Raw genomic sequence first — 23827 nt, forward strand, 5'->3', positions numbered from 1 at the left:
TGTACAAGAAAAAGTAACAGCCCACATTCTTCCACCAGACTTTCCATTTATCCATTTATTTATATCCACACGGATTTATGGATCCCTGTCTTATTCAAGGGGATATGATCTGTTGCCCTCACTTATAACCTTGATGCTCAAAACATGCAGCTTTGACTCACAGGAGCCCTGTGGGAGCGCTTCAAGCTGGTTCTGTGCCCTTCCACCTGTTTTCATCATTTTTTCAGTATTTCCTTACTTTCTGACCCCCAAAATGTTACGAGATCATCTTGTATGTTTCCTGTCCCACGATTCCGTGAATCAGTCATTTTCTCAAGGGAGAAGAGTGTACTTCTGAAGGCAGGTGGCTGACCCCCTCATCCCTGAATGAGCCCCTCGGACTCTGATTTCTGCGAGACTGGGCAGAGTGACCAGCAGAGGCAATGCTCTAACGGTTGCCATGGAGACCGCTGGGCCTCGGAGCAGAAGGCGGTGACGTCACTGTGGGAGCCAGTGCTGCGAGCGGCTGCATCCATGTCTTGGCTAGGCCACAGGGAGGTGAGGGCAGCCTTTGGGCCAGTAGCAAAGAATGAGCTTTCCTGCCTGCTGCTGGACACCCACGCATGATACCCCAGTGGCAGCAGCCCCGGAACGATCAGCAGTCCCAGATCTGCTAAGCGTGCCACAGCCTGCCAGACCTTTGAAGACCACCGCCAAGAACGAGGGAGCAGCATCTTCAGACCCTCCACGGTGCAGCCTGGCCTAGGACTCAGGATCACCCCCAGACCGCTGGCAGAGACCCACCCCCTGCTTCACACTGTTTAAGTCCCTAAGGAATTCCCAAGCACCTCCTCGGAGGAAGATTACAGAAGCCTGGACACCTGCAGCCCTGCGGGCAGGGCCAAGGGCGTCTTTGACCAAAATGGACAAACTGGGCCCTCTGAGGCCTCTCCCTTCACCTTTGAGCATGGCATCATGGATAATTTTTTTGATTTCCGAGGCAGCTCAGGTGTGCACCAGCAGGCACACTTGCCCCTCGGAGAGTTGGGCAAGATGCTGTTTTGGGGCAAGGACATTGCACTGTTGGAGCATGGGTGCCAGGCCCTTGAGGTGAACAGTTACAAGTCCCTGATGATCCGAGGTATCCCGGAAGACTGAAATCATGAGAAGTTTGAAGAGATCATAAGTCCCCCACCCCGACCCTAAAACTTTGAAGTGGCTGGAAAGGCCTTTGTGGAAGAAGAGAGCTCTAGAGCAGTCCACCTTTAGGCTGGCTGAGGGCATCAATTACGCCGTGATCCTCAGGGAAATCAAGGGCAACGGCAGAACGTGGAGCGTGGGCTACATGCCCCAGAAGCAGTTCCTGACCAAACCGACCTTCTTCCTGCAGAGCGAGGGCGGGACGGTGAAGGATGTGTCCGGGGTCCTGAGACAGGAGCTGCGTTCAACAGTGATGGGCCCCAAAGAGCTTCCTGCCAGGAAGTGCATTGTGTAGGGGCCAGGGAAGAAGCGGGGGTCTGGGGCCACCAACAGGGTGATCCAAGTGCCACCTCTGGACTCCCCAGAGAAGGAAAGCAAGGCTGGAGATGGCAAGAAAGGCAAGGGGAAGCGCAGAAAAACCATTGACAGCACCACGCATCTGACAAGGAGCTGTGAGGTGACCTGGGGTGGGCGTTGGGGGCAGCTGAGTGAGGTTGGGCGTCAGCTGAGTGGGTGTGGGTAGCAACTTGGGAAGGTGGGTACCCTCTGAGTAAATTTGGGGAATGTGAGTAGCGTGGATGATGCGGTGAGGATGGGTATCATTCAAGAGAGTGGGTAACTTTTGAGTAAGAATGGGTAACATCTGACTAGTGTGAGTGAAGGTGGGTATTTTATCTGAGTGAACTCGTGGGTGGCATCTTAGCGGGTGCGGTTAACATCTAGCTGAGTGGGGATCACTGGTCCATTCATTCGTGTGCATTGCACACCTACCATGCCCCAGGAGCTGTTCCAGGAGCTGGGGATATAGAACTGAGTGTACCCAACACAAGGCTCTACCTTCACACCCCTCCTGCTGCTGCTGCTGCTGCTGCTAAGTCGCTTCAGTCGTGTCCGACTCTGTGTGACCCCATAGATGGCAGCCCACCAGGCTCCCCCATCCTTGGGGTTCTCAGGCAAGAACACTGGAGTGGGTTGCCATTTCTTTCTCCAATGCATGAAAGTGAAAAGTGAAAGTGAAGTCGCTCAGTTATGTCCGACTCTTAGTGACCCCATGGACTGCAGCCTACCAGGCTCCTCCATCCATGGGATTTTCCAGGCAAGAATACTGGAGTGGGATGCCATCACCTTCTCTTCACACCCCTGCTAGTGAGTGGTTAATGTTTCAGTTACTTGGGAACCTCTGAGTGGGTGTGGGTACCATGAGAACAGATGTGGATAATATCTGGTTAAGTATGAATCATTCATTCACTCAACAAATGTTTCCTGGACACCTACAGTGTTGTTGTCCAGTCGCTAAGTCATGTCCAACTCTTTGCAACCCCCTGGATGGCAGTACACCAGGCTTCCCTGTCCTTTGCTATCTCTCCGAATTTGCTTAAACTCATGTCCATTGGTGATGCCATCCAACCATCTCATCCTCTATCTCCCCCTTCTCCTCCTGCCCTCAATCCTTCCAAGCACCAGGGTCTTTTCCAGTGAGTCAACTCTTCACATTAGGTGGCCAAAGTATTGGAGCTTCAGCTTCAGCATCAGTCTTTCCAATGAATATTCAGGGTTGATTTCCTTTAGGAATGACTGGTTTGAAATTCTTGCTGTCCAACGGACTCTCAAGAGTCTTCGGCAGCTCTGCAGTTTGAAAGCATGACCAGGCACTATTCCAGGCACTTTGGATACATCAGGGAACAAAAGAGACCCAAATCTTGCCCTCGCAGCATTCATATTAAATATTTGAGTACACGTGGGTAACGTCTGAGTTGTTTGAATAGTTGAATACATATGAGCGAGCCTGGGTCACTTGAGTGTGTGGGTAGCATCTCGAGTACCAGTGAGTACGTAAACTCGAATGGGTAATATCTGAGCAGTTGTGCACAACATTTGGGGCTTCCCTGGCGGCTCAGAAGGTGAAGAATCTGCCTGCAAATGTAGGAGACCTGAGTTCATTCCCTGAGTCTGAAAGATCTGGAAAAGGGAATAGCTGTGGGAGTGATACCTGAATACGCATGCGGGTATTATTTGAGTGGAGTAAGGGTAACTTCTGAGCGAGGATGAGTCCCAAAGATCCACAGAGTGGAACAACCCGGAGATGCCGGGATACCAGCTGCGCAGTCGCAGTTGGAGCCTAGCAGCCGGTCCGAGGGTTGCTATGGAGACTGTGGGCTGCTTCTGGCGCCTGCGTAACAGGTATTTTCGAGAAGTGGAAGAGGAAATAGGGTCTGGAATTCCAGGGTTTTGCAGAAGGTCTCTTACCAGAGTTGAGGAAGAGCCAAGCAGGAAGAACGTTTCCGGGAGATCCGTGCTTGGGAGCAAGGCCACGATCCCCTTTGCCATTCATGGCGGCCTGATGTTGGGGACAAACCCTCTTGCTGGGTGGGTATTTCGGGGAGGAGGCCCAGACCCCTTCAGCTTTGGGATCTGCTGGAAATCCGCCCATTGCAAAGTCTAGAGCCATTTTTTTTGTTTCGTTTTGTCTTTTATAAGGATTGGGCTTCCCTGATAGCTCAGTTGGTGAAGAATCTCCCTGCAATGCGGGAGACCTGGGTTTAATCCCTGGGTTGGGAAGATCCCCTGGAGAAGTGAAAGGCTACCCACTCCATTACAGAGCCTGCTGTATAGTCCATGGAGTCGCAAAGAGTCAGACACAACTGAGCAACTTTGTCTTTCACCTCTAATATACATCTGGTATAAGCTTGTCCACAATGGGCCACTCTTTTGCACAAGGCAAGCAGATACCATGGCAGAGAATGTGAGGTGCCTCCTTACCAGGTATGGAAACCTCACTGCTCTGCGTGTGACTTGAAAAAAGCTGTCACTGTCTTCTACAGGCTGGGTCTCCCTTACAGGATTGATCAGTGGTGGGACCTTTCTGCTCTGAGTGGCGCTTGGGGTGAGGGTATGCGTACGTGCTTAAGTCACTCAGTCCTGTCCGACTCTGCGACCCCGTGGACTGTAGCCCGCCAGACTCCTCTATCCATGGGATTCTCCAGGCAAGAGTACTGAAGTGGATTGCCGTGCCCATCTCCATGGGATCTTCCCCACCCAGGAATCGAACCCACGGCTCTTACGTCTCCTGCATTGGCAGGGGGGTTCTTTACCACTAGCGCCACCTGGGAGATTTGGGGTGAGGATATGGTTCTCCCCAAATTAAATCCCAGAAGCTCAACTTGTGCTCTACTCTCTAAAGAACAAAAGACGAGGCTTCCAGGGAATGGTCCAAGACCAGCAATGATAGAGGTTACCTTCAAGAATGATCAATTTACAAACTTCCCTGGGGGTCCAGTGGTTAAGACTCCACCCTCCCATTACAGGAGGTATGGGCTCGATCCCTGGTTGGGGAACTAAGATCGCACGTGCCTGCATGGCAAAAAAACAACTACAACATTAGTGGGTAGTCCCCAAGTCTATAAGCTGAGTCCCCCGTAATGGTGAGGGAAAACCACAATGAAAATCAATCAAGCAAAAGGCAAGTGTCTGTGGATAGACAGAGCTCCTGTCAGGACATCTGACTTAGAAGTTTGCAAACTTCCATTAGCTCAAGGGTCTTCGGAGATGTGAGCTGAATCTCCTTTTTAAAATGCAGCTGGGGAATCCGCCTGCCAGTGCAGGAGACACAGGTTGGATCCGTGGTCTGGGAAGATCCCGCATGCCACGCAGAGCAGCTGGGCCTGCGTGCTCTGGGCCAGAGTATTGAGCGAGTGCTCTAGAGCCCAGGGCCGCAACTGCTGAAGTCTGAGTGCCCGAGAGCCCGTGCTCCACAGCAAGAGAGGCCACCATAATGAGAGGCCCACACACTGTAGCTCGAGAGTAGCCCCCCTCTACAACTAGAGAAAAGCCCACACAGCGATGAAGACCCAGCACAGCCACAGATAAATAAATAATGTTTAAATGCAATTTACAGAGACAGACTCAGATCCTTACCTGCCAAACTGTAATAGTGGAGACGGTGCCCTCCCCTGCCACTCAGTGTATTATGATGGTGGGTGTCAGTCATGTCTGTGAATTCCAGCATCCAATCCCCTTTCTTATTTCTGCAAGGCTACCTCCATTTTTCCCCCCTCCCAGAGCCGAGAGGTGGAAGTCCTTTCCCCATGCCCCCACCTTGGCAGCCAGGATGCAGGCAAGCCACCCACCCTCAGGCAGTCAGAAACTCCTGTTAAGACCTTGCATTTACAGCAGCTGTCAAGACAGAGGAAGTTTCAGAGTTCACTTGCTTTGATGTGATCCAAAGCCTGCAAGACTCTGATTTCTGTCCATTCCGCAAGCTGGCTGTCTACCATCAGCCTCAGAAGCCTTTGTTTTGGTCAATGGTTGGGATAAAGCCATTCCTGCCATCCTCACAGGTATATTTGAACAACTTGCAAAAGCGTCCATGGTCTAAAAGTTTGGAGCTCTCTACTGATCTTTGTTGCTCAGTTGTGCCAGACTCTTTGCCACCCCATGGACTGTAACCCACTCCTCTGTCCATGGGATTCTCCAGGCCAGAATACTGGAGCAGGTTGCCATTCCCTTCTTTAGGCAATCTTCCTGACTCAAGAACTGAATCCAGGTCTCCTGCATTGCAGGCAGATTCTTTACCATCTGAGCCACCAAGGAATCACCTAGTCAATGGACATGAGTTTGAGCAAACTTCTGGAGATGGTGAAGGACAGGAAAGCCTGGCGTGCTGCAGCCCACAGGTTGCAAAGAGCCGGACAAGATTGAACAATTGATCTTTGTATTCCTTGTAAATTGCCAACCTGTGCATACTCACTCACAGAATATTGTACTATTTTGTCTCTTGTTCCCTCAGAGTTTACAGAATAAAGGCTACACAACCCTCAGGCACATTCATTTGTGGAGTATGTTATTCTCCCATCAAGGCACATTCATTGTATAGCAACAAAGGCCAGTGTGACATTTCTTCTCATCATATTGCAGTATTAAGACTGCATTTGAAAAAAAAAAAAAAGACAACTGTAAAGAGCCTAAGCTATTCCATTTTGTAAAATAACTCCATTTTTGCAAAGGTACCGGACAGACTTAGACTTTGGATATTGCCTAAACTTGCCCCGCTGTGCACAAGCCAATCAGCCCTTAGGATAAACCTCCTGATTTTAAGTTCAAGGATTTGTGATTTACCTTGGAAGTGATGATTTACCTTTGTGAAATAATGATTCACCGTGTAAGTGAAAAAAACCAATCAGAAATCCACACACAACCCTATAGAAGAGGGTAACCAATCAGTAGTTCTTCAGCCTGAACACTCCTTTTTGTTACCCTTTCACCTTAATATTCCCTATATAAGCAGTATAACCCAAAACTCGGGGCTCCCTCCCTATAGCTGCTGCATTGGTGCCAGTGGGAGCCCCAGCTCGAGCTTGGTAATAAAAACTCTCTTGCTTCTGCACTGGATACTGGCTCCCTGGTGGTCATTGGGAGATTTCGCGACTTGGGCACAACTGCATTTGTGCTTCTCGTGGGCTTGGGGTGTTTCCCATAAACATTCACGTTTGTAGACACAACATGAGTGATTGTTCAAGGCTGCTCATAAAACCCCAAACTCCTACCACTTCTCTTTCGAGTTTCTCTAGACCAATCGAAGAGTATCCTGGGATTGTAATGTGAACTGTTGCATGAAACAGTTGCCACTTGAAGCTACTTATCAGTGTGGGTCCAGACACGGCTGACACATTGCAAACCCTAAGTAAATGGGATGTGCTAGCTGATGGAAGGTTGCGACTGGCCTTTGTAAACCCGTTTTCAAAACGTGGGTTCAATTAAAAATCATTGTTCTTTGTGGTTGATGCTATATCATACAAATAGGAACTTATAAAATAAATGGCTTCCCAGGTGGCTCAGTGGTAAAGAATCTGCCTGCCTATGCAGGAGACAAAGGAGACGTGGGTTCGATCCCTGGGTCGGGAAGATCCCCTGGAGAAGAAAATGGCAACCCACTCCAGTATTCTTGCCTGGGGGAAATCCCATGGACAGAGAAGCCTAGTGGGCTACAGTCCATGGGGTTGCAAAGAGTCAGGCATGGCTTAGCAACTGAGCATGAACATCCAGTGCAATCATAGCCCATTCTTCGATGTGTTGGGGGGATCCAAGGTAGCTTTAATTTGGAGAAGCAATCTGACTGCTTAAAAAAAAAAAAAATGCTTTGAAAACCGCTTCTGTGGGATGCCCGAAGTTTTCCAGGGCTGCGTTGTTTTTATCTTTAAAATAATGTCATTTATTTGTTTTTGCTGTGCTGGTCTCCGTTGCTGTGTGGGCTTTTCCCTAGCAGGGGCTGCTCTCCAGTTGCGGCCTGCAGGCTTCTCACTGTGGTGGCTTCTCCTGTTGCGGAGCACAGGCCGTAGGGCACGTGGGCTCAGTAGTTTCGGCTCCTGGGACCCACAGCACAGGTTCTACAGTTGCGGTACAGGGGCTTCGCTGTTCCTGGGATGTGGAATCTTGCCGGGCCAGGGATCGAACCTGTGTCTCCTGCAGTGGCAGGTGGATTCTTTACCACTGAGCCTCCAAGGAAGCCCCCACACTGTTTTTGAAAAGGGGTGTTATCAGATCTCATGGCCAGCAGAACACAAAACACACAGCTTTCTCCTGTCCCACGGGCTTCCAGTGGCTGATGGGAAAGGTGAAAAATTTCTCTTGAATAAAAACAGTAACAGCTATCCTGTGTTGCAGGCACTGGGCAGAGTCCTTCATCCTCATTAATTTGTTGTATCCTCCCATCCCTTGAGCTATGGGACTTACAGGTCCATATCTCCTGATCCAAAACCTTGACACAACACAGATAAATATCTCTGCAAGTGCATAGTGGAGCTAACTCTGAAATTCCTCTAACTGGTTTCCTCACTAGGCAGCCTGCCAGTTAAAGGAGCATGTTTGGTGTGTGGAGGTTTGAAAGTGAGGAGTATTGAACAGATGGCCTAGGCTCAAGTCCTGGCTCCCCCACTTTGCAGAGCGTGAGCCTGGGCAAGCCACTTAACCCCCCGGTGACTTGGCTTGCTTATCTGTAAAATGAGGATAATAGTAACCTATTTCACCAGGTTTATGGGAGGAGTAAATTTGTTCAGATGTGTAAATGATTTAGCAGTGACCGACAGGGGGAAGCTGTTCAGTGTGGGCCTTTGGGATCCTGGGTCCAGTGTCGGTTGGCATTTTGCGTTGACAAAGAACACGTCAACCTGGTATTAGATCTCTGGTTCCGGAACTTGACAAATATGTACCAAGCTCCTTCAGGAGACAATATGTTCTCTGTGTGCTGACAAAAGGCTGCTTTGGAATGTGGGATGCCAAGGGGCAGGCTGGTGAATCCACAAAGTTCTGACCTTCAAGAGACAGTAGTACCCAGCTGTGGCTGGCATCAACAGAGCACACCATAGAGGGAGAGGCAAAGGATCCGGAGCTACACAGGCCTGGGTTCAACTCTTGGCTCTGCCACCTGTTTAGCTGTGTGCCTTCAGGGAGCTGACTTCACTGCTCTGGGCCTCAGTTTCTTAATCTGTAAAGTGGGGCCACTGGTACCCATGCTATAGATTCTTTGCAACCAGAGATTATACAACCTGCAGTGAAAAACAGAGGCTCTGAAATAGTCATAGCAGCTATAATCATAAACCCTGAAGTAGGAAATGGCAACCCACTCCAGTATTCCTGCCTGGAGAATCTCATGGACAAGGAGCCTGGAGGGCTACAGTCCAGGGGGTCGCAAAGAGTCAGACACAACTGAGAGACTCACACACACACTTTAATCATAAAACCGCTAGGACCCAGATCTCCACTGACAATGAACAGATAAACTGTGGAGTAATCACATATAATGAACAAAAAGAAATGAGCTACAGATACACAGAGCAACACAAATGAATCTCAAAACCACGATGCTAAATGAAAGAAGCCAGACAAAAAGGGCACATGCTATATGAGCCTTTTAATATAAAACTCTAGCAAAAGCAGCACTTGAAGGACAGAAATCAGATCAGTGGTCGGGGGGCAGGCAAAAGGGGACTGCCACAAAAAGTGCAAGGGAAGTTTTAGGGGGTTCTATATATTTTGGGGGGATGGTTTTTTTAGGGTTCTGGTGGTGATCATGACTCTAAAACTTACCACAGGGGACATTTTAAAAAGAATATGTTGTATAAGATGTAAAGTATACTTTCAGTAAAGCTGACAATGAAATAAACAGTGGGGTGGTCTGGAGGTGGGCTGCATGAGTAAAGTACTTCATTTCCATGCCTCAATTTTTCCCATCTGTGAAATGGGTTGATAATAATAGTACCTATTGCTGAGAGTGGTCATGAAGACTCAAAAAGATGTTGTCTGTAAGATCAAGTGGTCAGTAAGGAGGAGACGACTTTGCGAGAAAGTTCAATGAAAGATATCTAAACGCCAAAGGTTTAATTGAATCCTGAGAGAAGGAAGGTCTAACCACTGGATTGCCCTAGTATGAGGCTGGCAACCAGGGGCAGGCAGCAGACAGAAATTCTGCAGGCCAGGCCAGGAGGCATTTTAAAACATTTCCAAGGTTCCCATCACCGAAAACAGCCTGCTGGGGGTCAGGACACAGCGTAAGAATTCTTTCACTTCAGCAATAATTATTCTGCAGAGACAAGGTCAAGGAATAAAAGTTGAAGGTTTTAATTTAAAGTTTTCTCCATTGGAATCTGAAGAATTAGTAGCTACACTCGAGGGTCTGGGTTCCTGTCCTGTGGCTGCTGTAAAAAATGACCACAGACCAGCTGGCTCAGAACAACTGTGATTTATTCTCTCACAGCCCTGTCAGCCAGAAGTCCAAAATGAAGGTGTCTGCAAAGCTGTGTGCTCTCCAGACACTCTACGAAGGAGGCTTCCTTACTTCTTGCAGCTTCTGGTGACTCTAGGTGTTCCTGGGCTGGGGCCCCATCACTCTGGTCTCTGCCTCCGTCTCCACATCGCCTCCTCTGATTCTGTGCCTCTTCTCTATGTCTGCATCCTCTTCCTTTGCTTCTTTCTTTCTTTTCTTTTTTCTTTTGGCTGTGCTAGGTCTTCACTGCTGTGTGCAGGCTTTCTCTAGCTGCAGCGTGTAGGGGCTACTCTCCAGCTGCGGTGCTCGGCTTCTCGTTTCGATGGCTTCTCTTGTTTCCGAGCATGGCCTCTAGGCTGCAAGCTTCAGTAGCAGTATGTAGCATGGGCTCAGGAGTCATGGTGCATGGGCTTAGTTGCCCCGTGGCATTTGGAATCTTCCCGGGATCGAACCCACGTCCCTTGCACTGGCAGACAGGTTCTTAACCTCTAGGGAAGTCCTGCTTCTCTCTTATAAGGACATTCCAGACGGCAGTTAGGGTCCACCCAGATAATCCATGGCAATCTCATCTCAAATCTTGACTGACATCTGCAAAGACCCTTTTTCCAAATAAAGCAACATTTTCAAATTCCAGGAATTGGGGTGTAAAATCTTTGGGTAGATATTTTTCAACCTGAGAGACCTCCCCACCTCCACCACTCTAAAGGGCTTGTCTCCACTGCTAACACTGGACAAACCCTAATTTCCAATCTGGCTTTTTGCTGGTACTGTGGTACTTCCAGTCGGTCAAGTTCCTATGTGGACATTCAGCTTCTCTCCTACCTCTGCCCAGCCCCACCAGCCATCACCTCTATCAGAGTCATTTGGGAAGACTTTTTGAAAAATAGACATTTTAAAAATATATATTTATTATTTATTTGACTGTGCTGGGTCTTCGCTGCAGTATGTAGGATCTAGTTCCCTGACCAGGGATCAAACACAGGTCCCCTGCATTGGGAGTGCAAAGTCTTAGCCACTGGACCACCAGGGAAGTCCCTGGAGAGATTTTTTTAATGCAGTACCAGACCCCCCACCTCAAGACCTTCTGATCCAATAGGTTAGACTCAGGAAAATGGGATTTCTAAAACTCTCCCCAGCGATTATAGTGTGCAACCAGATTTGAGAATCACTACTTTAGAGAAATATACCACATGAATGAATGAATCTTTCTTTAAATATATGGTTGCTCTAACAGCCAGCTTTGCTTCTGTATTCACCAAAAGCCTTTAGATTTGGCATTAGGGAGGGTGGGAGGTGGGAGTGACTTGATTATGTGGGCAGAGTGTGGACCACAAGGCTACTTCCTGCTGTATTTGCTGAGGACCTACTATGTGCTGTCAGTTAACCCAGTAGTATCTGTCTTAAAAGTGTGGATAATTTATATCCTATTCATTCTAGACAGGGATCTGATTTATGTACGTTTAGGACAAATCTAATGACGGTGCCAAGAGTCCCTTGGACTGTGTTCCCATGGGGACTGTGGCAAGAGTCCCTTGGACAGCAAGGAGATCAAACCAGTCCATCCTAAAGGAAATCAGTCCTGACTATTCATTGGAAGGACTGATGCTGAAGCTGAGATTACTACAATACTTTGGCCACCTGATGCAAAGAACTGACTCATTGGAAAAGACCCTGATGCTGGGAAAGATTGAAGGCAGGAAGAGAAGGGGATGACAGAGGATGAGATGGCTGAATGGCATCACTGACTCAATAGACATGAGTCTGAGCAAGCTCTGGGAGTTAGTGATGGACAGGGAAGCCTGGCATGCTGCAGTCCATGGGGTCGCAAAGAGTCAGACACGACTGAGCGACTGAACTGAACTGAGTGACTGTGCCAAGGTTACATATGTCACCTGGGAGAGAAGTCTTCAGGGACTGCCTGTCAACCTTGCTCCCCACCCCCAACCCTCCACAGGCAACAGGACAAATAAAGGAGCTTAAGAGTGTAGGGCAGGGGACTTGCCTGGTGGTGTAGTGGTTAAGAATCCACCTTGCAATGCAGGTGACGCTGGTTGGATCCCTGGTCAGGGAACTAAGATCCCACATGCTGCCAGGCAACTAAGCCTGCCCTCCACAACTGGAGAGCCCACGCACCAAGAAGCCTGGGGGCCACAACAAGAGAGGAAAGCCTGCATGCTGCAATGAAGACCCAATGTGGCAAATAATAATAATAAAATAGTACAGGGCTAGAACCTCAGAAACCTGAGTAATTCAAAGCTCTGCCGCTTCTTGGCTGCGTGACTGCCTTTAGCCTCAGTTTTCCTCCTCTGGAAAATGGGAACAATACCTGTTCCGGAGGGGTTGCAGGATTCAAAGAGAAAATACACAGGGTCAGGGGCAAAATAGGTGCTCGAAAAAAATGAATTATCTTACACAAAGGGGAAAGCTGTTGAGAAAAATTGAGATTGATCTGCTTGATATGGAAAGAGCTCAAGACATGCTATTAAGTGAAAAAAGCAAGTTTTATAGCACTAGGTCCAGCCCAATCCCCTCACTCATTCATTCAACAAATATTTTGAGCTCCCATCAGCACTGTTCTAGATTCTGTGAATTCAGCACTGAACAAAGCAGACAAATATCCCTGCTCTCATGGGGCTAGTATTCTCATGTGAAAGTGAAAGCCATTCAGTCGTGTCCGACTCTTTGTGACCCCCAAAGTCCATACAGTCCATGGAATTCTCCAGAATACTGAGAATTCTCTCAGAATACTGGAGTGGGTAGCCATTCTCTTCTCCAGGGGATCTTCCCAACCCAGGGAACAAACCTGGGTCTCCTGCTTTGCACATGGATTCTTTACCATGTGAGTCACCAGGGAGGCCCAAGAAAATTGGAGCAGGTAGCCTATCCCTTCTCCAGCGGATCTTCCCGACTGAGGAATCAAACTGGGGTCTCCTGCATTGCAGGTCGATTCTTTACCAGCTGAGTTACCAGGGAATCCCCAGTATTTTCACAGGGTGAGACAATAAATAAATGAACAAGAAGATACCAGGAGGAAGTAAGTGATGCGATGAAAATAATTCAGGATATTAAAAATCCTCATGGGGTAAATAACTTCTACCCATGCAAGAAGTTTTGTTTTGTTTTGTTTTCTGGAAAAGTACAGAGGCTTTAACTGTGGTTACTTTGTGGAGAGAGACTGCAGGCTTGGGGCTGGGAGAGGGAGCCATTCTTCATTTTACACCTTTCTGTAACTTCAGCGTTTTCTTAAATGTGTCACTTTTATTATCGTTTTTTTAAAGTGGCAACCAAGTACAGCTGGGTAGAGAAATCTGAACCACGTTTTGTTTTCTTCCTCCATCCTCTTTGGATTTTTTTCATTTCTTTTAAACAAGAATACAAGTGGGAGCTATAATTATCATTTTTTTCTGGGGCGGCTGAAGAATCTCGCCTGCCAGAGATGAAGGCAATCTAAAACACCCAGCAGCGGGACGGCTAAGGGGTTGGCAATTTTTGTAAGAATGTTGAACATTTGAGGGTTTTATTTCTAGGATAATCCTCCACCCCTTCCCCCACCACACACACACGATTTTTACCGGTTACAAAATCCGACGCCTAATCTGCGAGGTCATTCTCACGTGGAAGGCTTGGCTTCTCAGAGTTAGATTCTTAAACCAGCTTTTCTCAACCACAGGTGTCCTAGAGATTTTTAGCTTCCAGCTTCCAGAAAACAGCTTCTCTGGGAAGCCGATTTGGGGAATAAAGTTTAGGGAAGTAATAAGCTGAGAAGTGGGGCTGCCCCGCCCCACCCTCCGCCCACCTCCTTAGAGCCGACCCGAGTGGAGGAGCGCACCTCGTTGCCATGGAGACCGCTGGGCGGCTAGGCGAGAAATTGTGCAAAAGGGAGGCCCGGCGGGGGCTGAGCCCGGCGGCGACTGGGATGGAGTTTGTAAGGAGGAGGAGGAGAAAACCCAGCGAAGCCTAACGACCCGACTCTGCAAAAACAAAAACAACCGGAATGAGCCAATAACTGTGCAAAGGCCTCGCTGAGACCTTAACCGTCCCCCCATTCCCCCGCCCTCAAGCATTTTTCTTCCTTCTTTCCCTCTTTCCCTTCCCATTCTTTTCGCTCCCTTCCCACTTTCCCTAAACATCTGCGTGTTTCCTTCAAGAGTGAAATAAAATCACACGTGGTGACTTAAACAAAATTACACGTGTTTATTTTTATCTTATGTTAACGTGGTTAGTTTACAGATTTTGTTGTTGCTGGGATTTTTCTTTAACAATTCTATTTCGTTATAATGATTCTCCTTTGCAGTCTCATGGATGCTATCCTACGTACTGAAACAGTATCTTGAAAAGGGTCCATGGCACAGAACGGGTTAAGGATTCTTGGGCTAGAAGGCCCTGGAGAGGGTAGAGGTCACCCAATAGTTTGACGGGGAGGGCAGTGCAGTATGACTTCTATAAAATGATGACCTTTGAGCAGAGGGAGATTGCCAAGAGGAGGGGGAAACACAACTCTTTGGACTTGGGGAACAGCTTGTGCAAAGGCCCTGAGGTGGCAATGAGCCTGTTTGTTGAATGAACAGTGAGGAGGCACCTGTGGGCCTCCAAAGTTACCTGGGAAGCTTTGCAAATCCTGGGCCCCAAGTCCCAGGGATTCTGACCCCACAGGTCTGTGGCCACATCTGAGGACCTTCTATTTAATTTAACTAAAAAAAAAAATCTTGAAATCCTCAAAAGTGTAACTATTTATTTTGGCTGACCTGCAGGGTACGTGGAACTTCCCCAACCAAGGATCGAACTTGTGCCCCTGCCATTGGAAGCACAGAGTCTTAACCAGTGAGCCACCAGGGAAGTCCTAATTTAGCTTATTTTAATGAACATTTTCGATTGCTAAAAAAAAATCTACACCATCTAACAGAATATAGAGTGAAAAGTACATATGCCTGCCACTTCTGGGGGGTCCCCCGTCCCCCTCCCCATACACAGCCACTGTTGGCAACATTAATACGTCCCAAGCTTCCCTGATAGCTCAATTGGTAAAGAATCCGCCTGCAAGGCAGGAGACTCTGATTCAATTCCTGGGTCGGGAAGATTCTCAGAAGAAGGGGTAGGCTACCCACTCCCATATTCTTGGGCTTCCTTTGTGGCTAAGCTGGTAGAAAATCCTCCTGCAATATGGGACACCTGGGTTCAATCCCTGGTTTGGAAGATCCCCTGCATAAGGGAATGGCTACCCACTCCAGTATTCTGGCCTGGAGAATTCCAGGGACTAGAGTCAGACACGACTGAGTGACTTTCACTCACTCAGTCATACAGCCAAAGAGAACATGCTCCTGTCTATGCCATTTGGCCTATGCATGTGAACATGCCCCCCCCACACACACACACTCCCACACATCAGATTATTTGAGATTCAAATCCAGGTTCCCATTCTTCTTGCTCATGTGACCTTGAGCAAGTGATTTTTTTCCCTCAGCTGTAAAATGGGAATGAGCATCGTATTACCTGTCTCATAATGCTTTGGTGAAGATTTCATGAGTTAATTTGTATTAATAGAGTGATGTCTAGTATTAATACATAGCTAGTCCTGGTGGGCTGCCGTCTATGGGGTAGCACAGTCGGACACAACTGAAGCGACTTAGCAGCAGCAGCAGCAGCAGCAGCAGCAGTGCTCCATAAAAGGTGACTATCCTCAGTTACTTTTTTTTTCATAGCTGCCTAATATTTTACTGAAAGAACCGAGTTTCTACTGATGATCAGGTTGCTGTTGTTTGGTGGCTAAGTTGTGTCCAACTCTTTGCAACCCCATGGACTGCAGCACAGCCAGGCTTCCGTGTCCTTCACTATCTCCGGGAGTTTGCTCAGTCTCTTGTCCACTGAAGCCTGTGATCCCATCCAACAGGGATCCAATGAGTGATTCATTCATTCACTCAGAAGTATTCTAGAGCACCTACTGTGTGCCAAGCTCCATCCTGGAGCTGGTACCAAGTTCTCTACCCACCTGTTTGGGTCTATAGGTAGGAAGTGCTGATACCAAAAGTCACGTGATTTTAAAATAGTAATACACCGTGCCAACGGGTTTCAGAGGGACTGCCCCATTTGCACGCCCACCTTCCGGGCTTGGCTGGAACCCGCACGTTTGGGATGGCAGGTTTGGGAACGGCCGCCTTTCCCGGGGAAAGCTGCTGACGTGGGCTTCGCTTCGGCGCGGGGCGATCGGCTAGGAAGACGGGGCCTCAGAGAGGCCCGGGGCGCGGCCACACCCCTGTGGGGGAGGGGAATGAGGGCGTCCCGAAGGGAGTGGACAGCCCCCCTGTCAGTCTTCCCGAGTCCCGGAGTGTAAGATGAGAAGGGGGAAGGTGGGCCCCATCCTGGGGGCCGGCGAGGAGGAACTTCCTGCCCGCGCGCGCGCTCCTCGGCCGGGAGGCGGGAGGCGCGGCAAGGTCAGCCTGGCCTGAGGTGGCAGCCTGCCTAGGAGCGGGAGACCCTCCTGGGGAGCTGCGCCGCGGCCTCCGAGCGCCTCGGCCATATTGAATAGCCAAGGCTGAGCCGCCTTTGTCTGCGAAGTCCTCTCTCAAGTTCCAGGCGCATCTGTGGCACAGGAAGAACCACCGGACAGCCCGTGCGCCCGCAGTTGGAGCCGGGACACCGCGTCTGCAGCTTGCAGTGGGCTGGGAGCCTCAGAACTGACCTCACCCCGGCTCACGTAAGCATCCTGGAAATTGATTCCCACTAATCCTTCGCGGGGAGCGGATCGAGACCGGACTTGTTGCAGAGAAAAGTGGGAAGTGAGACTCTCAGGGCAGCGCTGCGGGGAGAGCAACCTACTCCCCTCTCCCCGCCCAAGACTCGAGGCTACGAGCAGTTTGGGCTCATTGCCCCCAGCCCAGATTTCACCCTGGAGATCTTAAAGACGCTCGAGAAAAGCCATGTGGGGGGCTGGTTCCCCTGGGGCTTCCTCCCGTCCCCCGACTGCCTCATCCTTTGGAGCGTCCCGGACGTCTGCAAAGACGTGGATCTGGACGTCCTCGTCGAAGCTTTGAAGCCCGTGGGGACCTTTAAGAAAATCGGCAAGGTGTTCCGCCGGGAGGAGGACTCCACCGTGGGCATGCTGCAGATTGGGGAAGATGTGGACTATCTGCTCATCCCCCGCGAGGTCCGGCTGGCCGGGGGCGTCTGGAGGGTCATTTCCAAGCCGGCCACCAAGGAGGCAGAATTTCGGGAACGGCTGATCCAGTTTCTGGAAGAAGAGGGCCGCACCCTGGAGGACGTGGCCCGCATCATCGAGAAGAGCACCCCGCATCCACCCCAGCCCCCTAGAAAGTCTAAGGAGCCCCGAGTGAGGAGGAGAGTCCAGCAGATGGTGACCCCACCCCCCCGGCTGGTCGTGGGCACTTATGACAGCAGTAACGCCAGTGACAGCGAGTTCAGCGATTTCGAGACCTCCAGGAACAAGGCTGACAAGGGCCGCAAAGGCGCCGGCCGTGGCAGGAAGGTGCGCAAAATGCCCGTCAGTTACCTGGGCAGCAAGTTCCTCGGGAGCGACCTGGAGAGCGAGGATGATGAGGAACTGGTGGAGGCCTTCCTCCGGCGAGGGGAGAAGAAACCCAGCGTGCCTCCTCCCCGCCGCCGGGTGAACCTGCCCGTACCCATGTTTGACGACAGCCCAGGGCCCCAGCAGTCCAAAGCGGACAGGTGGCGGGAGTGTGTCAGCCAGGTGTCCTGGGGGAAGCTGAAGCGGAGGGTGAAGGGCTGGACACCGAAGTCCAGCCCCGGGATGGGCGAGGCCAGGCAGGCCTCTACCGGGGTGGAGAGGGACAGTGCATCGGTGCCAGGCAGCGCCAGCCTGGGGTGTAACCTGGGAAATGCACGAGATGGGCGGGTGGCTGAGACCCCCCCAAGGCGATGGAGGCCCCAGATCAACTGGGCTTCCTTCAGACGTCGCAGGAGAGAGGAAACAGCTTCCAGAGCTCAGGGGGGAGAGGCTGCAAATGAGCAGAGGGTGGAGGCTGCAAATAATCAGAGGGGGGAGGCCACAGATAATCAGAGGGGGGAGGCTGTAGATAATCAGAGGGTGGAGGCTATAGGTAATCAGAGGGGGGAGGCTGTAGCTAATCAGAGGGGGGAGGCTATAGCTAATCAGAGGGGGGAGGCTATAGCTAATCAGAGAGCAGGGCCCATAGCTGTCCAGGAGGCAGAGGCTGTGGATAATCAGAGAGCAGATGCCCTGGCTGTCCAGGGGGCAGAGGCCATACCTGTCCAGGGGGCAGAGGCCCCGGCTGACCCGAGGGCAGAAGCTGCAGAGGATCCGAGGGCAGAAGCCCCGGTTGTCCAGGGAGCAGAGGCTGTACCTGATGGGGAAGAAGCTGGATCGGTCCAGAGGGCAGAAGCTGCCTGTAATCAGAGGGCAGAGACCCCGGCTGTTCCGGAGGCTGACTCCTCAGCTGCCGGAAGGGCCACAGGGGCCACTGCAGGAGCTCAGACCCGGAAACCAGTCAAGACAGTGAGGTTCCAGACCCCCGGACGCTTTTCATGGTTTCGGAAGCGCCGGAGAGCCTTCTGGCACACTCCCCGGTTGCCCACGCTACCCAAGAGAGTGCCCAGGGCAGGCGAGGCCAGGAGCCTCAGGGTCCTGCGGGCCGAGGCCAGAGCGGAGGCAGAGCGTGGAGAGCAAGAGGACCAGCTGTGAGGTGAGGGCAGGGGGGCCACGGAGGACCTCAGCACCTGCCGCAGTGTGGGTCCCTCACGGCATGTGTGACTCTCCACACTTGAAAATGGAGGTAGAGTGAGGGCCTGGCAGTGCCTCTCACGTCTCTACCGAATGTCCCTTTCTTATTAAAACTGTATTTTCTATGCATTGATTTTTTTTTTCTATCTTTCTTTCTCTTTTTTCCCACATGGCTTGTGGGATCTTAGTTTCCTGACCAGGGATTGAACCCAGGTCTCCCCAGTGGTGAAAGTGCTGAGTCCTAACCACTGGACTGCCGGGGAATTCCCTATGCATTGACTTTTTTTTTTGCATTGATTTTTTTTTTTAAATACAGACTCTTTATAGTAACCCAAGGAATGTAATGAAAGAAACCCATACAATGGAGTTGCATCCCCTATGATTTTAACTTCCTCAAATGCAACTCTAGGTGCTCATCCTGGAGAAGGGAGCGAGGCAAAGGAGAAATCCCTTCCTCTTCCCCTTCTTCTTCCCCCTTTTGCCCATACACTTTCACTCCCTGCCTCCTGGAACTGGAAAAGAGGGCGCAGGTCAACATGCAAATAAAAATATTTACCAGCTTATTTCTTGGCTCTGGCTTGGCAACTGAAAAATGCTCCGGGGTGATTTTGTCACAGCCTGTGTCCCCTTTACTCCCACCGTCCGTGATGCTTACCCGTGTTAAAGTCACTTTTCCTGCCACTCCCACCTGGGTTCTGCAGACTTGGTGGGTCCAGGTCCTGCAGTTTACATGCTTCATCCCTTCTTGGTTACCACATACAGAAGAATAATTTGGGGAACATGTCCAACGTGTGGGTTCAGGGGCCCTTCACATCAGAGCTGTGAGTTGCTAGAGCAGGCTACGAGGCCCAAGAATCTGGGGCAGCTTGGTCGCTGGATACATTGGGAAAAAATCAGTGCACTAGGAACAAGCCAAAGAACTGGATTGTGGTGCGGTAGTGAGCAATGTATCAAGTTGCTACAGTGAGCTTATAATCGGGTTGCTACGCACCCTGGGAGCTGGGGGACTTCTCTCTGTATTGTCTGTGTCCCCCTAACGCGAGGGAAAACAGACAGCAAATAACCATGCCCCGGCCTCGATAGAGGCCGGATAAAGGGAAATTCTTAGAGGTAGGGCTAAAGCCCAGCTGGGTCCTCCCGACAGGCTGCAGTCCTGGCCTGGACTTCTTAGACGTCATTCAGTAGATCTGTAGGTCTGGGGTGGGCCTGAGAATATGCATTGCTAAGAAGTTCCCAGGAGATGCGGATGCAGTTGGTCTCAGGACCTTACTTCGCAGCTTTACTGGAAAGTCAGTTTTGGGCTGCCTGGCATTTAGAAAACAGGCGGAACTTCAAAGCGGTGGACCCCAAGAAAGGTAATGGTGCTCATGATTTAAGCTATTGATCTTAGGGCGCCTCCTAGTGGATGAACAGGCCACGACAGCGCTTGCCTAGGTGGACGCTTCCTCCGCAGGCCTAGTTCTCAGCGGGGCGGGGCGTGCTGTGTGGGGCGGAGGCCTCGTGGGCTCCGGACCCTAGAGAACTTAACAGTGGGAAAAGCTCATCGGTGTCTGGCTTCTCCCTCCGGGCCCTTTCAGGACCAGATGACACTCCCGAGAATCTCAGGATGCCGCTCTCTCCGTTTGAGCAGACCGAGGGGCGGGACAGCTTCCTCCTAGGGATCCCAGGACCGGGAAGGGGACACGCTCCCGGCATGTCTGCACGCTCCGACCCCAGGGACCCCGGCAGAGTTCACAACTCCAGTCACGTGGAATGTAATTAGACGGGCAGCCCTGTGAAGGCAGGTGGCCTATTTGGAGACATGGTCCCTCTATGCCCAGCAGGGAATCCTGGCACCCGAGGCTTCAAGAGTTACACATGAATAAACCCCAATCTCCACAGTGGCTTGGGGCTTTTGCACGGGATGTTCTGCCTCCTGAGTGCGCTTCCACGGGGCAACCGCCCGCCTCACCCCTTCCCTCCAGCGGCCAGGGGACTGTCACCCCACGGGAGGTGGGTAGGGGAGAGCTGGTGGGACATCTAGGGGGAGGTGCACTGCTTGGTACTGCAGAGAAAAGCCAACACACCGTATGTGAATTGTCCCAAATTGAAAGTGTTGCTAAGAAGTCCCATTGTTTGAAAACACTGCAGGTCGAGTGTCAGATTCAGCCTGTAGACACCAGCAGGAGGCCTTGGCCCTGAGAAGCTGGTGCGTTTGTACCAGCTGCACTTCAGATGGGCAGGGACTTTCCCTCTCCTTCCCCTCCTCCCCTGCCCCTGTGGCTGGTCTCCACCCCTCCCTTCCCCTCCCCCACCTCTTCTCCCCTCCCCCAGGAGCACACCCCCCTGCCTCTCAGGCTTCTCTTCCTGGAATCCTCTCCTCCCCACCCCGAGCAGGAGGTTTAGCTTCCTGGCTCAGCTGCATCCTGACACTCCTCTTGCCCGGCTGGAACCTCCATCACACAGGCCAGCCCCCATCAGATTGGAATGAGGAACAGAGGCTCACGGACGATGGCCAGAAGCATGAGTCTGGAAGGGATCAGCGCTCCACCGAGAACAAGAAAGAACGCCCGGCACTGCGGGCCTCCCCTGGTGCCCGGTGTCCGCGGACACACTCGCCCCTGTGCTGAGCCAGGAGACCCAAAGCCAAGCCCGCTGGGTGGGCCCTGAGACCGCCCTGTCACCTGGGGCTGCTGCCTCCACGGGCGCTCATTACAGTTACATTCTTCTTGCGTCAGGATCGCTCGCGCCACCTGCAAAGGAGGGACTGAAAAGACCGGAGAGCGAGCGGTGGGCTGCGCGCAGAGAAGAGCCGGGAATGCATGGTTCGGCCAGAGCTGCCACCACGGCGGGGAGGGCGGAGGGAGCGCCGAGCTGGGGCCCCACCGGCAGCTGCAGCCTCGCCCCCTAGGAGCGGCCCTAGCGGCACATGTGGTGCAGCCTCCTGCCCCAACCAGTCTTCTTCCCACGCGCCGACTTGGAGCCCGCGGGCGGCTGAGCCCTGGGCCGGCCTCGGCCTGCGTCCCGGCTCCCGCGAGCCCCTTCCTGCTCTTGCCTCCCGCCCTCGCCTCCTGGGCTTTCGTCTCGGGAGGGCGCCCCTCCAGGCTCGGCCGCCGCTCCCCTCCTCTCGGGTTTTGCGTGTTCCCCGATGGGGCGGGAGCTGACGCCGCCTGCTCGACCCAGGGCCCTGCAGGCCGTGCGGGCCCGCTTGGTCCAGGCGCTTCCTGGACGCCCGGTCCTCGGACTCGGACTCCGCTCTCCGCATTCTCCGGCGCCTCTTCCGAGCCTGTGTCCTAAACCCCCTCCGACGCCTCCTCCCACTACCAGTTCCCGCGGGCCGCCTGCAGCGCCAAGACCTCCCCCAGGTGGCCTTTGGACAGTTTCAACCTCCCGCCCTCCCAGGCCTTTTCCTTTTCTTCCTCCATCACCTCAGCCACGTCGTAGGTCCCCCGGAGCGCCGCGAGCTCCAGGAGCCCTCGGCCCCACCTCTTCCTCTCATCCCCCCCAGCTCCCGAGAGCGCCCCGGGGAGCCTTCTTGCCCTTGAAGGGGGTCTGGGGCTCAGTCTTGGTGGGGAGACGCATTCATTCCAGCAGGTGTTGTCGCTGGCCTTCCTCAGGACCACGGCGGCCACCTGGCAGCCTGCCTCCTGCACCTTCACGCGGTTCCAAGCGTCCTCGGCCCTGACGGACAAGACCTCGAGCAAGGCCTCTTGTCTTCCTTGTCCTTCAGCCCAGCGACTCCATCCCAGAAGCCATTTTCAACACCTCGTCCTGGGCAGAGGGGTCTGTATGAGGCACAAGGGCCACAAACTCAGGATTGTCCACCCTCTCTTTTTCTTGATCCCCGTTTTCCTGGGACTCCTTGGGGAGGCGTCGCTGTCCGCGGTCTCCTCATCAGACGCGTCTCCCACTCCCAGAATGGCCGATAAGTCGACCCCCGCCCGAAAGGGGAATCTTTCTCCTCTTTTTTTGGCTTTGTCCATCACCGTTGCCAGGGCCAAGAACTCACGGAGGACCTTGCCCGTCATCTCCTTGGCTCTGGAGGGCCCACTACCTAAGGAACTCCTCCGCGGAGGCCTGCAGCCTGCTATGACCCTCATCCCCGCTTAGGTCCTCCCGGTCCATCTCCTGGATCGCGAGCCCCAGGCTCTCCTCAGAAGAGTCTTCCGAATCCCGCTTCCCGATGTGGATGGTCGCCCTGCACAGTCCCTCTTCTGCCCGTCTGTGTCCACCTGCTCCCTCTGGTTCCGTTTCCGCGATCTCGACGACGGGACGTTCTAGCCGCCCCAGGAGCGGGGTCAGCCTCCCTGACCGTCGGCCCCGACCCCCGAAGCTGAGTCTCCGAATCGGGAGGAGTGGACCTGTCCCCAGAGACCCTGGCCACTGCCGCCTCGGGAGGAGGGGAGTTCATCCAGCAGCGACCGTCTCATCTGCCTCAGGACCCTCTTGTCCTCCGGGCTTTCCTTGCACAGAACCCTCTTGACGCCGTCCCTGCCCGGATCTCCCCGGGGATGGCGCTGTGATTAATGTTCTCCACAAACTCCATCACGGTGGCTTTGGCCTTCTCGACCCTCATGGACCTGGCGTTCCTCAGCCCGAACGTGCCCTGGGGCAGGAAGACCGGCTGCAGGACCGCTTGGATGGCCGCCGGCTCCACGTCCTCTGGGAGGCCCCGTGCACGTACAGGGCCAGCCCCCTGCACCAGTCCCCCCAAAGGGCCCGTGGCCATGGTGCCTCTGGCGCTGATCGCGGAGCAGGAGGGAGCCCGAGGCGCACGTGGGCTGCGGGGCCCTGGGCAAATGCCACCCTGGAACAGCGCCGTGGGTCCTGGAGTTCAGGTTCAGATGAACGTGACCTTCGGGCTCCTGCTGCTTCTGGGCGGCCGACCCGGCGGCCCTTCCTGAGGCCCCCCTCCTCATGGGGTTCCTAGCACCCACAGGGAGTTTGCGTGGCAAATCCAGAGATGCCACCGGCCCCTCCGCTCCGCCCTTTGTGCCTGACCGAGGCGGGGTGACACGGCGGCGCCCGGGCCAGTTGTTGGGGAAGGCTGCGCGGTCGGCACCTAGAGCCGCGGGGAGAGGCGCGTCCCCCTCGCCGCGCCGGGGCCACCTCTGGCCATGCGGCCTCCGCTCAGTCTCTGCAGTTTCGCGCGGAGGCGGCTACTCGGCCCTGAGCCTGCGCACACAGGCTCGCCCCTG

General features: G+C 52.6%; 3 protein-coding genes and 1 long non-coding RNA gene across 4 annotated transcripts; 2 read left to right on the forward strand and 2 right to left on the reverse strand.

Moving 5' to 3' along the window:
• Positions 1–1032: 1032 nt before the first annotated feature.
• On the forward strand, positions 1033–1635 carry PNMA8C (PNMA family member 8C). Its single transcript, XM_069549276.1, is given in 3 exon segments — positions 1033–1236; positions 1238–1586; positions 1589–1635. Coding segments are annotated over 3 exon segments (600 nt in total).
• Positions 1636–9070: 7435 nt separating this feature from the next.
• LOC138418224 (uncharacterized) lies at positions 9071–13754 on the reverse strand. Its single transcript, XR_011248455.1, has 2 exons — positions 13510–13754; positions 9071–10536 (listed from the first exon to the last, which is right to left on the reverse strand). It is a non-coding gene; the product is annotated as an uncharacterized lncRNA (long non-coding RNA).
• A 359-nt stretch (positions 13755–14113) lies between these two features.
• Positions 14114–19213, forward strand: CCDC8 (coiled-coil domain containing 8). Its single transcript, XM_069549278.1, has one exon. The coding sequence runs from the start codon at positions 17031–17033 to the stop codon at positions 18609–18611; it is 1581 nt and encodes a 526-aa protein (XP_069405379.1). The 5' UTR covers positions 14114–17030; the 3' UTR covers positions 18612–19213.
• A 2150-nt stretch (positions 19214–21363) lies between these two features.
• On the reverse strand, positions 21364–23358 carry PNMA8B (PNMA family member 8B). Its single transcript, XM_069552426.1, is given in 8 exon segments — positions 21364–21883; positions 21885–22364; positions 22366–22495; positions 22498–22639; positions 22641–22803; positions 22805–23031; positions 23033–23130; positions 23133–23358. Coding segments are annotated over 8 exon segments (1986 nt in total).
• Positions 23359–23827: the final 469 nt, after the last annotated feature.

The sequence above is a fragment of the Ovis canadensis genome, chromosome 14, assembly GCF_042477335.2.
Source record: "Ovis canadensis isolate MfBH-ARS-UI-01 breed Bighorn chromosome 14, ARS-UI_OviCan_v2, whole genome shotgun sequence".
Classification (NCBI taxonomy): Eukaryota; Metazoa; Chordata; class Mammalia; order Artiodactyla; family Bovidae; genus Ovis; species Ovis canadensis.

Excerpts from the sequence above, each read along its gene's own strand:
- CCDC8 (XM_069549278.1), top strand. The coding sequence starts at position 17,031 with ATGCTGCAGATTGGGGAAGATGTGGACTATCTGCTCATCCCCCGCGAG.